At 38.1% G+C, this 17,771-nt stretch overlaps 1 protein-coding gene across 8 annotated transcripts in view; it reads left to right on the top strand.

The window, feature by feature from the left end:
- The window catches only part of AHI1 (Abelson helper integration site 1), a 220,130-nt gene that overhangs the window by 45,708 nt on the left and 156,651 nt on the right, over positions 1-17,771 (top strand). For all 8 annotated transcript variants that reach the window (XM_027551631.1, XM_027551630.1, XM_027551632.1 and 5 more), the window contains 4 exons: positions 343-528; positions 2,190-2,342; positions 9,078-9,210; positions 12,494-12,617. In XM_027551631.1, coding sequence (XP_027407432.1) covers positions 343-528; positions 2,190-2,342; positions 9,078-9,210; positions 12,494-12,617 — 596 coding nt within the window. The remainder of the gene's footprint in view (positions 1-342; positions 529-2,189; positions 2,343-9,077; positions 9,211-12,493; positions 12,618-17,771) is intronic.

Here is a 17,771-nt window from a genome sequence, read left to right as displayed (position 1 = left end):
AAATAATATGCATTTTAATCTTTATCAGTATTGTTACAAACAGATGTATGTTGATCACCTTATTTGTACAAAGTGACACCGGCCACAGTAATGCTAATGCTTTACCAATGGTCTGAAGTTGTATAGGGGGAAAGACAGCTCTTAGGATGTCATTTAGGTTACCTTGTCAAAATGATCTGAAACCGTGCTTAACCAACTGTGTCAGTGTTCTTTGCTTTACAAATCTGAGGAACTTCAGCATGCCATATTAATCTTTTTAAAATGAATTTTGGACTGTCTACTGTTGGTTTATTGGGCATCTTTTCAGTGAAAGTAACGTTTCATTTGAATTCTCATTTTAAGCTTCTAGGAGCCAATGGAAATGTAAACATCAATTCAAAACTTCGCTTGCAACTGTATTACCCACCTACTAAGCCTCGATCCCAGTCAAATGTCGTTGAGGTTTTTGAGTGGTGGTCAAAATGTCCAAGAAATCATTATCCATCAACGCTGTATGTAACTGTAAGAGGATTGAAAGTTCCAGAATGTGTAAGTTAATAGCACATGCAAAAAAATATATTTTCTGTTGTTGAGATTAAAGGGTGGGTGATGGTTTCTATTTCTATACAGATAAAAACTTTAGAATTATTTTAATAGATATCTGAAGTAGAAAGGAAACTTCAGAGATTATATATTAAGCCTGTAATAGCTGATACTTAAAAGACATTTTAATGAATTTTAAGTCCTAAATATCGATTTCAATTTTAAGATTTAAAAAAAAATGCTAATCTTTAAATATTAAAGATAAAAGAATGACTTAATGTGTGGTGGTGGTTTAGTCACTAAGTCGTGTCTGACTCTTGTGACCCCATGGACTGTAGCCCGCCAGGCACGTCTGTCCATGGGGTTCTCCAGGCAAGAACAGTGGAGTGGGTTGCCATTTCCTTCTCCAGGGGATCTTCCCAACCCAGGAATCTAACCCGGGGCTCCTGCATTGCACACAGATGACTTAATGTGGAAATTGACAAACAGGACCAGACAGTAAATAGTTTCGGCTTTGCAGGCTATGCAGTCTCTGTCGCAGCTACTCAACCTAAAGTGAAAGTAGCTACATACACATATGTAGATGATAACCAAACAGATGGTTTTGGATGTGTTTGAATAAGACTTTATTTGCAAAAATGTCATTGGGCTACATTTAGATCATAGCTTGCAGATTTTTAGATCATAGCTTGCAGGTTTTTAGATCATAGCTTGCAGATTATTTGAATTATTATTCAAATAATCAACAAGTAATATTTCTACTTCTGTTTTATATAGATTAAAATTATGAGTATCTTAGCAAACATTTGTCCTAAAATGAGGTGAAACTTTTGCTTTTGTCTCATTGATACAAAACATTTCAGGCCATTCTGCATATTCTGTATTGATATAAACTGTGACCGCAGTGTTGGTTTTCATTGGTTTGAATGGAATTAAATCTATTTTAAGAAATGGAGGATTTAAAAACATTAGGTCTTTATGTTATGATCTTAAAGCCAGAGATTCCATAGTGCAATGCCAGAGCTATAATATAACATCTGGTAGATATTGGTGAAGAGGTAGAAACAAAGGGACAGAGTGACTAAAACTATTTCGTTGGAGTTCTGTTTTAGCCTTTCCCTCTTTTAAGGTTTTTAGGTTTAAGACTAATTTTAAGCAACTTTCGTTTTATTTAAAGTGATAGTGAAAGTTGTTTTGTTATCTCCAACTCTTTGTGAATCCATGGAGTATACAGCCCATGGAATTCTCCAAGCTAGAATACTGGAGTGGGTAGCCTCTCCCTTCTCCAGGGGATCTTCCCAACCCAGGGATCGAACCCAGGTCTCCCACATTGCAGGTGGATTCTTAACCAGCTGAGCCACAGGGGAAGCCCAAGATTACTGGAGTGGGTAGCCTATCCCTTCTCCAGCAGATCTTCCCAACCCAAGAATCGAACCAGGGTCTTCTTCATTGCAGGCGGATTCTTTACCAACTGAGCTATCAGGGAAGCCCATTCATTTTATTTTATTTAAATAGTGTACAAATAAAAGTAGAATTTTTTCTGGATTACATTTTGAAACATTTTCATATTATACTGTTTGTTTCAATATTTTAAAAGCCATATATGCTAGAAAAGAGAAAAAGATTAGCATGAGACATACATTTTCTCATTTTCTGTACGTACTTAGGTAAAGCCATCTTACCGTTCTATGATGGCTCTTCAGGAAGAAAAGGGTAAACCAGTATACTGTGAGCGACACCATGAGCCAAGTTTAGTGGACACAGAGCCTGGATTAGAAGATTCAAAGGAAGTGGTGAAGTGGAAACGGTTGCCTGGGCAGGTAAGTGTTCACTGACACTGGATTCATTTAGATATTTATTTTAAAATGCGCCGTCAGCTCCTAGGGTAAATAGCTTGCTACTTAAAGCTTTCAGGTTATCCTTGTTTTTAGCCATGATCTTGTCTGCCTATTCATTCATTTGGTAAATAATAATAGAGTGCCTAGCGGGTACATACAGATATTATTTTAAGTTCTTTGGGGTTATGGAGAGTTTTATTAGTTTGCCAGAGCTGCCATAAGAAAGATCACAGACGGGTTGGCTTAATCAATAGAAATGTATTTTCTCGTAATTCTGGAGGCTGGAAGTCCCAGATTAAGGGTTGGCAGGCTGGTTTATGCTGAGGCCTTTCTCCTTGGCTGGCAGATGGCTGCCATCGTGCAGCTTCTTTGTGGTCTTTTCTCTGTACGTGTATATCCCTGGTGTCTCATCTTCTTATTAGACTACGGCTCACCCTAGCAACCTCGTTTTAGCTTAATCTGCTCTGTAAAGACCTTGTATCCAAATACTGTTACATTCTGAGGTACTGGGCTTAGGCAGCAGAGGAATGTGGGGGGACACAGTTCAGGCCATAAATCGACAATTTTTAGATTCATGAAATTCTCAGTCCCTGGCTTCTTCCTGAATCACATTTTGATAGAGACAGGTATATGTATATCCTTTTACCAGAAGTTGAGCAGTATTTAAGTTTTCACTAAAATTTTTTTGTACTTGGCTATCATATTTTGCGGTGGCAAGAAGCATTACTGGTGAAGTTTTGCCAGTCATATTTGTTTCCGTAAAGAGTGGAGTGGTTCATTTTATAGACTCAGTATATACATAAGAGTGACTATTTTCCTAGACTTTTTCATGTTCTGTTTTGCATCATATTTAATTTTCTTTTTGAGGCCAATTTTACAGATACATCTTAAAGTCACTTTTAAACACTTTACACATAATAATATGGAGAGAATAATACTTAGACTGTGCCCTTGGGGACCTTTCACATCAGTTGGGAACGTGGGACTTACTGTTCTGTTCACTAACAGGTATTCTGCAAAGAACTCTTCAGGAAATATAGATATAGAAATAATTGTTTAGATGAGCAGTTCTCAAAAGTGTGATTTAGGCACTGTTGGGAGTCCTCAGACCCTTTCAAGGGATCTGTTGAAGTTAGTCTATTTTCAGAATAAGATCATAATAATTCTAATGATTCTGTAATGATTTAATCTTTTTTTTTAACTTTCATTCTCTCACAAGACTTTCATTCTCTCGCACTGGAGTTTTCCAGAGGCTAAATGATATCTGATATCACAAGAGGGTGAATGCAGAAGCAGTTTTGCTTTTATTAAGCAAATCCAGCTACCATTTATTAAGCCAGATATTGAAAAGATTAGCAAAAATATAGAGCAGTTCCATTTTATGAAATCTTTCATGAAAAGAAATTATGTTAACATTTAATGGACTTGCTCTGTTATTTTTTAAATGATTAACAAATGGTTTTTTAATTTCTCAGTTTTAATTTCTAATATGATAAATATCTGTAGATATAGCCACATTTGGGGATCCTCAAAAAATTTTAAGACGGTAAAACACCCTGAAGTGAAAGCAGTTTGAGGATTTCTGATACGTAAGTGGTGATCTGGAGTGGTGGAAGAAGGGTTCATTCAACAGGTTGGTGGAGCCGATGACAAACTTTAGAGTGGTCAAGTTAGGAGTGAGTGAAGAGGACAGGGAAGAGTAGTTCATACTGGGGCAATGTTAAAAATAAATGGGGAAGCACCTGTTGTATTCCTCAGACACTCAGAGCTTGGTGGGCGGGAAATCCGAGTTTGTGTAAGAGGTCAAGTGGTGATGACAGAGTAGGCCCACACTCTGAAGTGGCTCAAGTGGTGGGTAGCCTAATATTTGATTGTGTGGGGCTGAGGAAAAGTGGGAGGTTTCAGGTGAGAAGGAAGTGTGATAACAATTGTATTTTAGGACAAATTAACAATTTGTCCCAGTGCTGGCAATGGCATGTAGTGGACCTTGAAATAGGATACATCAGAATGAGAGGAAGGTGGCCATTGCAGTCACTGATGTGTGAGGTGAGAAGGAGCCAACCTTGGGATGCTGGTGGCAAAAGGGAGAAATGCGACATGAATACGAAAGGAGAAAAGACCTAGTGTGACTGAGTGACTGACAAAGTAGTAAAGAAGTGGAGAGTTGAGGGTGTTGAGGCCCTTTGTTACTGTTATTAAATGTTCATCAGGTGCTTCTTCTGAGTATAGCGTCTTACTCTGGGAATGCAAGTTAAATGATGGTGCCTTTAGTGTTTTGGCTTTAGTGATGAGGCAGTTTTCCTTAACTACACCTCCTCCTCTACGAGCAGCAGTAAGTGATTATGAAACCTGCTAACTTTTCCTTCAATTTTTGACCTCTTTTTATCCTCCTCTCCCTTTTCTAAATCATCTGGATGGAAAGATGGTATTGGGTACATTATTGATATCTAATAGATGTCTGTTGAATTTTTCACCTTTCTAGTAGCTGCTCATAATTCTGCCTCTTCATATTGCTGCTAAATTGTGATGCTACTTGTGAGAACCTGGTTCCTGTCCAGAAAGCAGGTCCTTGAGTCAATAGTCTTTGACTGAGCTGGGCTTAACCCTCTGAATAATACTTACTAGCTTTATACAGTACTAATAGTTACTCACAGGTTTGCTGTGATGAATATGTGTGCGTGTGCACTCAGTCACTCAGTAGTGTTTGACTCTTTGCCATCCTATGGACTGTAGCCCGCCACATTTCTCTGTCCATGGGATTTTCCAGGCAAGAATATTGGAGTGGGAAGCTATTTCCTAACTCCAGGCCATCTTCCCAACCCAGAGATTGGACCTGCGTCTCCTGTGTCTCCTGCACTAGCGGGCAGATTCCTTATCACTGAACCTCCTGGGAAGCTCATGATGAATATATAAAAAGATGTTTGTAATAAAAGTACCACATTCATGGCATATCATAAGGGCCAAATATACATTTTGAATAATAAGAAAGAAATACAGGAACTAAGGCTCACCAAGGTTTTAAAGAAGTAGAATTAGGACAAGTAAAAGCAAGTAGTGTTTTCTACAATACATATCAGTCCTCAAAAAGTTTTGGTTTCATCTGGTAATAAGGAATTAAAACATAAAAATGATGAAGGAATTTTAATAAAAATAGTGAATGAGAAATCAATAGGAAGTGATTGATTTACTCCAAAAATGCATTTTGGAAGGCTTTACAAATGATGGTTATTTAAGAGAAAAAAGAAAGAATGAATATTTATACATCCTGGACTTCAGCTTGGTCTGTATGTCATCTGTAGACTCAGGACAAGTTTATGGGTCCACAAAAATCACTTATTAGTTGCTGTCATGAACGAAGGGCGTGACACATATTCCCTTTTGTGACTATATGAAAATAATCTGGTAGTGACAGCTTTAGAGTATCAGATCTTGAAATTTTGTGTTCATCTTTTAGGTGAATAGTGCTAGTTAGGCATGGGGTATCAGATCAGATCAGATCAGTCGTGTCCGACTCTTTGCGACCCCATGAATCGCAGCACCAGGCGTCCCTGTCCATCACCAACTCCCGGAGTTCACCCAGACTCACGTCCATCGAGTCAGTGATGCCATCCAGCCATCTCATCCTCTGTCGTCCCCTTCTCCTCCTGCCCCCAATCCCTCCCAGCATCAGAGTCTTTTCCAATAAGTCAACTCTTTGCATGAGGTGGCCAAAGTACTGGAGTTTCAGCTTTAGCATCATTCCTTCCAAAGAAATCCCAGGGCTGATCTCCTTTAGAATGGACTGGTTGGATCTCCTTGCAGTCCAAGGGACTCTCAAGAGTCTTCTCCAACACCACAGTTCAAAAGCATCAATTCTTTGGCGCTCAGCTTTCTTCACAGTCCAACTCTCACATCCATACATGACCACAGGAAAAACCATAGCCTTGACTAGACGGACCTTTGTTGGCAAAGTAATGTCTCTGCTTTTGAATATGCTATCTAGGTTGGTCATAACTTTCCTTCCAAGGAGTAAGCGTCTTTTAATTTCATGGCTGCAGTCACCATCTGTAGTGATTTTGGAGCCCAGAAAAATAAAGTCTGACACTGTTTCCACTGTTTCCCCATCTATTTCCCATGAAGTGGTGGGACTGGATGCCATGATCTTCGTTTTCTGAATGTTGAGCTTAAAGCCAGCTTTTTCACTCTCCACTTTCACTTTAATCAAGAGGCTTTTGAGTTCCTCTTCACTTTCTGCCATAAGGGTGGTATCATCTGCATATCTGAGGTTATTGATATTTCTCCCAGCAATCTTGATTCCTGTTTGTGTTTCTTCCAGTCCAGCGTTTCTCATGATGTACTCTGCATAGAAGTTAAATAAACAGGGTGACAACATACAGCCTTGACGAACTCCTTTTCCTATTTGGAACCAGTCTGTTGTTCCATGTCCAATTCTAACTGTTGCTTCCTGACCTGCATACAAATTTCTCAAGAGGCAGATCGGGTGGTCTGGTATTCCCATCTCTTTCAGAATTTTCCACAACTTATTGTGATCCACACAATCAAAGGCTTTGGCATAGTCAATAAAGCAGAAATAGATGCTTTTCTGCAACTCTCTTGCTTTTTCCATGATCCAGCGGATGTTGGCAATTTGATCTCTGGTTCCTCTGCCTTTTCTAAAACCAGCTTGAACATCAGGAAGTTCGCGGTTCACATATTGCTGAAGCCTGGCTTGGAGAATTTTGAGCATTACTTTACTAGCGTGTGAAATGAGTGCAATTGTGTGGTAGTTTGAGCATGCTTTGGCATTGCCTTTCTTTGGGATTGGAATGAAAACTGACCTTTTCCAGACCTATGGCCACTGCTGAGTTTTCCACATTTGCTGGCATATTGAGTGCAACCCTTTCACAGCATCATCTTTCAGGATTTGGAATAGCTCAACTGGAATTCCATCACCTCCACTAGCTTTGTTCGTAGTGATGCTTTCTAAGGCCCACTTGACTTCACATTCCAGGATATCTGGCTCTAGATCAGTGATCACACCATCGTGATTATCTGGGTCGTGAAGATCTTTTTTGTACAGTTCTTCTTTGTATTCTTGCCATCTCTTCTTAATATCTTCTGCTTCTGTTAGGTCCATACCATTTCTGTCCTTTATCGAGCTCATCTTTGCATGAAATGTTCCTTTGGTATCTCTAATTTTCTTGAAGAGATCCCTAGTCTTTCCCATTCTGTTGTTTTCCTCTATTTCTTTGCATTGATCACTGAGGAAGGCTTTCTTATCTCTTCTTGCTATTCTTTGGAACTCTGCATTCAGATGTTTATATCTTTCCTTTTCTCCTTTGCTTTTCGCTTCTCTTCTTTTCACAGCTATTTGTAAGGCCTCCCCAGACAGCCATTTTGCTTTTTTGCATTTCTTTTCCACGGGGATGGTCTTGATCCCTGTCTCCTGTACAGTGTCACGAACCTCCATCCATAGTTCATCAGGCACTCTATCTATCAGATCTAGGCCCTTAAATCTATTTCTCACTTCCACTGTATAATCATAAGGGATTTGATTTAGGTCATACCTGAATGGTCTAGTGGTTTTCCCTACTTTCTTCAATTTCAGTCTGAATTTGGCAATAAGGAGTTCATGGTCTGAGCCACAGTCAGCTCCTGGTCTTGTTGTTGCTGACTGTATAGAGCTTCTCCATCTTTGGCTGCAAAGAATATAATCAGTCTGATTTCGGTGTTGACCATCTGGTGATGTCCATGTATAGAGTCTTCTCTTGTATTGTTGGAAGAGAGTGTTTGTTATGACCAGTGCATTTTCTTGGCAAAACTCTGTTAGTCTTTGCCCTGCTTCATTCCGTATTCCAAGGCCAAATTTGCCTGTTACTCCAGGTGTTTCTTGATTTCCTACTTTTGCATTCCAGTCCCCTATAATGAAAAGGACATCTTTTTGGGGTGTTAGTTCTAAAAGGTCTTGTAGGTCTTCATAGAACCATTCAACCTCAGCTTCTTCAGCGTTACTGGTTGGGGCATAGACTTGGATTACTGTGATATTGAATGGTTTGCCTTGGAAACGAACAGAGATCATTCTGTCATTTTTGAGATTGTATCCAAGTACTGCATTTCAGACTCTCTTGTTGACCATGATGGCCACTCCATTTCTTCTGAGGGATTCCTGCCCACAGTAGTAGATATAATGGTCATCTGAGTTAAATTCACCCATTCCAGTCCATTTCAGTTCGCTGATTCCTAGAATGTCAATATTCACTCTTGCCATCTTTTGTTTGACCACTTCCAATTTGCCTTGATTCATGGACCTGACATTCCAGGTTCCTATGCAATATTGCTCTTTACAGCATCGGACCTTGCTTCTATCACCAGTCATATCCACAGCTGGGTATTGTTTTTGCTTTGGCTCCATCCCTTCATTCTTTCTGGTAGTGACAGCTTTAGAGTATCAGATCCTGAAATTTTGCGTTCATCTTTTAGGTGAATAGTGCTAGTTAGGCATGGGGTATAAATTCACTCAATTTTATGGAGAATTAAAACTGGTTGTCTGCTTTGAAAGTGAAGTAATTTACTATGCTTTTCCATCATTCTGCTTACTTGCTTTCCTCCTCCTCTGCCTCACAGTAAAGGGAACTTTCAAAAAACCAGAAACGGCACCAGCTGCAATAATTGAAATTAACAACTAGCTTTCATATTTAATGTTTCTTCATCTGTATTTGTAAAATGTATGTTTTACAGGCCTGCCGTATCCCAAACAAGCACCTCTTCTCACTAAATGCAGGAGAGCGAGGATGCTTTTGTCTTGCTTTCTCCCACAATGGAAGAATATTAGCAGCAGCCTGTGCCAGCCGGGATGGATATCCAATTATTTGTGAGTAATGATCCTATCTGTTTAGTCTAATATTAGACTATGAGAGGATTTTTTTTTTAATTCATTGAAATCTTAATTTGTCATCCACCCATACTACTGAATTAAAATAGATTTCCTCAAGTAAAGTCACAATTCTTTTTTAATAATTTACACTATACAGTATATGTCCAGGAATAAAAATGAGAATGATTAAACAAAGGATAATAATGAGAATGATTAAATGAAGGATAATAAATTTTTTAAAATATTCAAGAGGTACTCTTTGTGTATTTTCTATTTTAAGTATAGAAATTTTGCAGCATGTAGGATTAATAAATCTCTTGAGGAATTTTAGTCCAATTTTAGTCCTTTGATAATAGTGAGAATTTGGTTATGAAAGCCCTCAAATTTCTTATGTACTAAGACAGTAAAAATTGGCTCAGGAATACCAATGAGGATTTTTAATTATAGTAAATCAGCAGAGAGTCCAAAGACCTACTCTTAAAGTACCTTTAAAAAATGGAGAAACCATGTTGACAAGTTATTTCTGTAACATTAGAGATGTTTTTTTCAGTGGGTATTCATGCTCTTCTAGTCATAGAGGCATGAAATACTTTTCCTTCTTGTTTAATGGTGAAAACCAGCTCACCTCAGCAGGAAGTAGCCAGCTCTTCATAGGCATCTGCCCCAAGCACTGTCTTTGAGTTTCCCTCAGCTTCACAGTTTATTATTCCGGGGCTGATTGGCTCTTTTTTTCAGCAGGGACACATAATTGGCTTGATTATCAGCTATTAAGTAAATATTCCTCCTCGTGAAATGTTCACTTTAGATGTACAAAGTTATCATGTAGTTTGATTATGACTATGCTATTCTGCTATCGTTAACATTCACTAAAAGCTATGCATTGGGGAAAAAAAGATTCTAAAAAAAACATACCCCCAGAGTATTAATAGTGATTTTTTTTTCCATTATGCACTGGGCAGTGAAATAATTATTTTCATTCTGATATGTATGTTTTTAACATTTCTAGAATAAATATGTGTTACTTCATGCTTTAAGAAAAACTTGAATTTAGATATACCAACTACTGCTTGAATCTGAAAAAAATTTTAAAAAAGGAAGAATCTTTGTCTTTGGTTTTTGATTATGATGTATCTGCCTGGAATTCATTCAGTTCATAGGATGTACAGATTAATGTTTTCCACAAACTTGGGAAGTTTTTCTTCTTTATTTCTTCAAATGCTATTTCTGCCCCCTTCTGTTTCTTCTCTTCTTCTGAGACTCCCATCATTTCTGTGTTAGTGCACTTGATGGTATGCAACAGATCTCTACACCTTTATTCATTTTCCTTCATTTTTTTCTTTCTGCCCCTCCAACTACGTAATCTTAATTGAATTGTCTTCACATTTAGTGATTATTCTGACAGTTCATATCTGCTGTTGAGGCCCTCTAGTGAATTGTTTATTATTTCAGTTATTGTACTTTTCAACTCTAGAATTTCTACTTGATCTTTTTTTTTATAACCTCTATCTATTAATTGGTAAGAAATAATTCTCACACCTTCGTTCTTTAGATGTGGTTTTCTTTAGTTCTTTGAACATACTTTTAAGAAAGGATTTAAAGTATTTAACTAGGTGTCATAGACAGTTTCTGTTGACTGCTTTTTTTTTCCTGTTTGTGGCCATACTTTCCTGTTTTGTGTATATGTGTGTGTCTCCCTTGAAAACTGAATATTTTAAATATTACAATGTGGCAACTCTGGAAATCAGGTTCCCTTCCTTACCCACCTCCATCTGCCCACCTGGGGTCTGTTGTTGTTATCTGTATAGTTATTTTCCTAGTTTTTATTCCTTGTGAGGTGCTACCCCTGGAGTTTTTGTCTTGCTAGCTTGGTGGTCAGCTGATGGTTAGAGAGGGATTTTTAAATATCCTTGAGTAAGCAGGTCTCCGTGCCAGTGCCAAAGGGTGCTGTGTGTGTGTGTTGGGGTAGGTTTCCAGTGCTAAAGTAGAGAGTTTACAACTTCACCTTAGCCTTCACTTTCTGTTTGCGCGGAGCTTCCCCAGGGCAATCACAGTAAGATACAAGGCCTTTCAGTGCACAGCCTTTGATGCGTGTGTGTTCTTCTCAATTCCCTGGAATATACTGGAGCTTTTCAAAGTAACCTATGGCCATCTCATTCCCAGTATTTCCTTTTACGTTCTTTGATCAGCTTCTTCTACCTGGTTTCACTGTCTCAGAGGGCCACACTACTGATTATTTTATGCACCCCAGGGTTAGGACTCTTCATCCAGAGCATGCTCAGAACCAGGTCAGATAAAGCCAGGCCCTGAGAATGGAGCATTACAGGAAGCTGCCAAATTGTCTAACAGTTTTGTCTTGGGGATGGGCTTTGGAGGTCTTTAGGCCTTTTCTGCCCCATCTCATAGATGCGAGGCTACTATTCTTTGTAGTTTCAAGGCTGTTGGTTTTCAAGGCTACTCTGGAGCTTGGGAGAGGAGAATGGGAACAGGACAACTTAAAACACCACAGAACTCACTGTTGTTGCCAATGTTCATATGTTTTTCTTTAGTAAAATGCTCCTCAGGTTGTTATAAGCCTTTAATTCCCAAAATTTTGAAAAAGTTAATTTTGACAATTTTTGCCAGTGTTCTCGTTGCTTTTATGGGGGAGCAGTTTTCCAAGGTCTTTATTTTGCTATAGCAGAAGTTCTTCTGTACATAGTATTTTAAACAGCAGTTGGTTTTACCACTAGGTGGAAGTAGAGACTTGGAAATTGATCTGTGTTGTTAGACAGTTTTACTGTATACATAACATAACAATACCACAATGCCTTGTTTTTCAGATTAAATTAGAATTTTTCTCTCACAGTAGCAGAGTTTAAGTTTCTCATTGCTTCGAATAGTTAAATTTTGCTTGAAATTTGATTGATTTTCAGATAAAATAATACTTTATTCATAAAAGCCCAAATTACAGAATCTTTTAAATGAATTATAATTTAAAAGTTATCTGTTTGATAAGTTGATTATCAAAGATTATTAGGATTGCTTTGAAAAGAGATCAGAATAATTGTTAATTGTAGCATATTATAAAATTTTAGATATTTAAGTTCTTGTATCTAAAGCAATTGAAATCTTACTTTTAAGTAGATTTTGACCTTTTTTCATACTGAAAATGTTTTTGGTGATAATATTCTATAGACAGTGCTTACCTTATGTACAAATTATTATAAACTATGAATTTTTATATTATTAAGTTAAGAATCCTCTGTCTGGAACTTACTAATTTGGGGAATATTTTCATTAGTATATGAAATTCCTTCTGGACGTTTCATGAGAGAATTGTGTGGCCACCTCAATATCATTTATGATCTTTGCTGGTCAAAAGACGATCGTTACATTCTTACTGCATCATCTGATGGCACTGCCAGGTTAGTAACTTCAGAAGTACTCACTGCTATGTATGCTTGTTGTTGTTCAGTCACTAAGTTGTGTCCGACTCTTTGAAACCGCATGGATTGCAGCATGCCAGGCTTCCCTGTCGTTCAGTGTCTCCTGGATACTCCTGGATGCTAAAACTCAAGTTCATTGTCAGTGATGCTATCTAACTGTCTGATCCTCTGTGTATGCTGCATGCCCTCAAAGAGAGTAAATAGAATGTAAAGTGATATAACTGCCCTTATGCTTCAATTATGTCTTTCTTATCAAGGGACTGTCATAAATATGCATCATACAGACTCACTGATTAAATAAGTTATGAAAACTTGTTCCTAAACACATGCTGTTAAATATATTTCATTTATATGATATACAGTGTTTCTAATCCTCAGTCTTTAAATGGTCATTTTGTACAGTTTTGATTAATACTTTGAAGTTATTAAATAACTGAGATTTTTTTTCCTGGAATACAAGCTGTTGATAGCAGGGATTCCATCTGTACTGTTTAGCTGGATCCAGAGACCAAGACATGGTGCTGCTCAATGCATAATGTAGGGTCAGTAAATGAATATGCATCTTGCATTTTGAGTGTAATAGATTTTCAAATATTTGCATTTTTCAGAATGTCAGTCTTAAAATAATTTAACCCCTTCCAATTTAATAAGTAGTAGTGTTAGTCGCCCAGTTGTGTCTGACTCTTTGTGACCCTATGGACTGTAGCCCACCAGGCTCCTCTGTGCATGGGATTCTCCAGGTAGGAATACTAGAGTGGGTCACCATGCCCTTCTCCACGGGATCTTCCCGACTTAGGAATCAAACCTGGTCTCCTGCAGTGTAGGTAGATTCTTTACTGTCAGAGCCACCGGAGAACTAGAAGCCTACGATTAATCCCTCTTAGCAATATCTTCAATAACACATCTGGTTTCTTGTTCTTTCAAGTATAACCATTCTGTCTGACGCCAAGCTATGCTAGAGAAAAAGGCACAACCTTGGTAAGACCTTGACTATGGATTTGAGAGTCGTAAAATCCATAAATTCTCATCTCTGCTGAACAATCCTTTTGCTTGTGTTTATTTAGCTATTTTTTTCTTATTCCTCTAGCAACAGATCCAACCAAATCTTACCATGCTTCAAGTTCTTTGCACACTCTTAAGTTCTCTATACAGTCTTCCCACTTTGATTAAGTGACTACCTTCAATTTACAGTGTAATTTAACCTGACATGAAATTCATGTATTTCTCTCTGGTTTACCACCTAATATCCATAAATTTGGGCTTCCCAAGTGGTAAAAAGCCCACCTGCCAATGCAAGAGACATAAGGGGTGTGGGTTCAATCCCTTTGTGGGGAAGATCCCCTGAGGAAGGGAATGGCAACCCACTCCAGTATTCTTGCCTGGGAAATCCCATGGACAAAGGAGCCTGGCAGGCTACAGTCCATAGTGTCGTAAAGAGTTGGACATGACTGAAGCGACTTTGCACACACGTTCATAAATTTACCCATGTGTATCTCTATTCATGTCTGTTAACAAAGAGATATGGGTCCCCACGATCCTTTATTCAGTGTGTTCTGTGGTTTGGTGTGCTTATCCTGCTCTCTCTTACCTTTTTCAGCTTTGAATTTCACTTATATGCTAATAACTTCGAGCTCCTTCTCTTTTTCAAATTCAGCTATTAACACACTTCTGCCTGGATTGCCCAGTGGTACCGCAAATCCAAATCTGAAATCACCAAATTTTGTTTTCTGTTTTTAACCTTCATATAGTTTTTGTTTTGTTTTGTTCTTTTTTTTAATTTAAATATTTAAAAAATTTTACTATGTTGTATTGGTTTCCACCATATAAATCAGCCACAATTATACATACATCCCCTCCTTTCTTAGCTTCCCTCCTCTCCCCCATCCCATCCCTCCAGGTCATCACACAGCACCAGACTGGGCTCCCTGTGCTACAAAGCAGCTTCTCACCAGCTAGCCATCTTACACATAGTGTATCTATGTTGATGCTACTTGATCTACTCTTTCCCTCTCCGCCATGGCCACAAGTCCATTCTCTGCATCTCCAAATTTTTAAATGCGTCTCCTTATCTACCCTGCCTCCCAAGCTGGGAACTCAGAGTAGTGCTATTCATCTTCCTTTCTCACATCTAAGTAGTTCTGAAGTGTATCAGTTTTCCCTCCTAAAAGGCTCACATTCTGTCACATTCTTTCTGTCTTCACTGCTGTTGCCTTAATTCAAGCCCTTGTTATCTTTTTGCTTCAACTGTTGCTGCTTAAGCTTTGCCAGTGTTCCCCCTCTAGCTCCTCCACCCCTGCTATGCTAAAATTCTTTCCAAAACCATCTTTCATAATGTCCTGACTTTAAAAAATCTTTGATTGCCACTGCCGTTTGAAAAATGTTCTGGTTCCTTAGCACAGCATGACAGACATGGCCCTCACTGACCTCCCATTTTTTCCTGTGCACTTCCCATAGTACCCTCTGCCTCACTCACACAAACTTCTGAAACGCCCTTAACATCTCATCTTCTTTGGCATCTCCCTGTTACCTTATCGACTCTCCCTATGCTTCCTGCGCTTCTCCTCCCCTTCCTGCCCAACTCATTCACCCAACAAACATTTAAGTGCCGTGGTAAGCCAAGGTGGGCTCATAGTCATCATTGAAGACCCAGCTCAGATTTTACCTTTTTTTTTTTTTTTTAGATTTTACCATTTTTTGAAGTCAACTTGGATTTCCTCACACAACATATGTTGTATAAAGTATACTTTTTACTTTGTGTAGCTTTGGGGTTGATCCTAATTTAGGACTGTTTGCATCCTAAAAATACTACTGTGAAGGATTAATTGAGTGAAAAGAGAATCATTGTGGCTGGAAATAAAAAGATAGTGAGATTTTGAAAGAGATAAGGAATGCTTGCAGTGAATGAACTAAAGTCCTTTGAACCAGAGTTGCTAATGCTCCCAAGTGGCAAGAAGTTGGGTTTTTGGCCAGGTCTTCTGTCTTCCATTGAGGTCACCATCACCTGTTATTGTTAGCATCTTTTGAGTAACTGTTTTCCACTGGTTAGCTCTCTGCTAAATGGGTTTAATCTAAATCTCCGTCTTTAGTTACCTTCAGTAAAATTTGAGGAGAAAAAAAAAAGAGCAGCAGTCCCAATATAATCAGAAAAACTTGTCCATGTGTGGGTGGGTGGGGTGGGTGAAGTCGCTCAGTCGTGTCCGACTCTTTGCGACCCCATGGACTGTAGCCTACCAGGCTCCTCCCTCCATGGGATTCTCCAAGCAAGAGTACTGTCCATGTGTAATGGCTCCCAAATATACCAATGTGTTCTCACTCCATCCTCTCTTCACACCTACTGTTTTAACTTCGGTATATTCTTTTCTTTCCAAATTCAAATAATTTTTTGTATGTTCATCTAGTCTTTACAGATTTGAGTATAAATGTTCTCTGCTATGATCAGTCTGAGTTTTTTCTCCCCACAAACCCAGTAATACATTTCTTTTGATCTTAGATTCTCCCATTGCTTGCATGACTAAAGCCATCACTGATACCAGTTCAGCATTTATATAAAAAGCTTCATTCTTATGTTAAAATATTATGTCTATTGAAATTATATTGAGCTCTTTTTACAATACACTTGTCATTTCTTCTTGTTCTATAGCATTTCAGATGCTGCTGCTAAGATTTATTAGCAGGCAACAGAAGTTTTACTTTCAGCATTCTCCTTAATATTCCCTCAAAATGAGTGATTTTTTTTTCCACTAAGTACTGTATCTCATGTTACATGAGTTCACTGAAAGTTTCACGATGGTAAAAATGTTTATGCAGTGACACGTGTGTTTTACTTTTACTTGAAAACAGCCTTTCACTTCCTTCATTACTAGTTTGGATTCTTAGTAGTTGAAGATCATATCCTGTATTTTTAAGCAGCTGCTGAGAAAGCTTATAGAATGTTATTCTTGAGTAGCAACTGTAATTTTTCTTCTATAGTTAATTTTGAAAAAAACTTAAGTTGCTTCATTTCTTAGATAGTAATAAAAAGGATGAACTATAAATCCCCATGTTAAAAAATAAATTCTTCTAATTCTGATAACCTAAGTTTTTAAGAATTGAGTGCTTCACACTCATAAAGCACCTGTTTGTTCCTAGATTTTGCCTGTTTTTGCACATTGACTTCAGAGAAGGCAATGGCAACCCACTCCAGTACTAACCTGATAGTTTAACTCTTGGGGTTTACTGTTGTCAAGACTATCGCAATAACAATATAATTTTCTTTTAAATCACCTGTTATATAAAGGAAGAGATATGAGTATAAAAAAGTGAGTACTCAATGTTAGATAACCTGTTTCCTATAAAATATTGTAACTATTTTAATGTTATTTTGTTCAAGTACTTATATAGTAATTTGAAAGTGGCTTCTAAGTCTTTGAGATCTTTTTTTTTTTTTTTCTAATTTCATTTTATTTTTAAACTTTACATAATTGTATTAGTTTTGCCAAATATCAAAATGAATCCGCCACAGGTATACATGTGTTCCCCATCCTGAACCCTCCTCCCTCCTCCCTCCCCATACCATCCCTCTGGGTCGTCCCAGTGCACTAGCCCCAAGCATCCAGTATCGTGCATCGAACCTGGACTGGCAACTCGTTTCTTACATGATATTTTACATGTTTCAATGCCATTCTCCCAAATCTTCCCACCCTCTCCCTCTCCCACAGAGTCCATAAGACTGTTCTATACATCAGTGTCTCTTTTGCTGTCTCGTACACCGGGTTATTGTTACCATCTTTCTAAATTCCATATATATGCGTTAGTATACTGTATTTATGTTTTTCCTTCTGGCTTACTTCACTCTGTATAATAGGCTCCAGTTTCATCCACCTCATTAGAACTGATTCAAATGTATTCTTTTTAATGGCTGAGTAATACTCCATTGTGTATATGTACCACAGCTTTCTTATCCATTCATCTGCTGATGGACATCTAGGTTGCTTCCATGTCCTGGCTATTATAAACAGTGCTGCAATGAACATTGGGGTACATGTGTCTCTTTCCCTTCTTTATGTTAATTATGCTTTGAAATTACAAATAAAAAGTTAATGGAGTACCCTATTAAGTCTTCAACTGTAAGGACTTTGGAAAAGCAATATACAC

Source organism: Bos indicus x Bos taurus, chromosome 9 (genome assembly GCF_003369695.1).
Source record: "Bos indicus x Bos taurus breed Angus x Brahman F1 hybrid chromosome 9, Bos_hybrid_MaternalHap_v2.0, whole genome shotgun sequence".
Lineage (NCBI taxonomy): Eukaryota > Metazoa > Chordata > Mammalia > Artiodactyla > Bovidae > Bos > Bos indicus x Bos taurus.
This window is presented reverse-complemented; position numbering and strand designations above follow the sequence as displayed.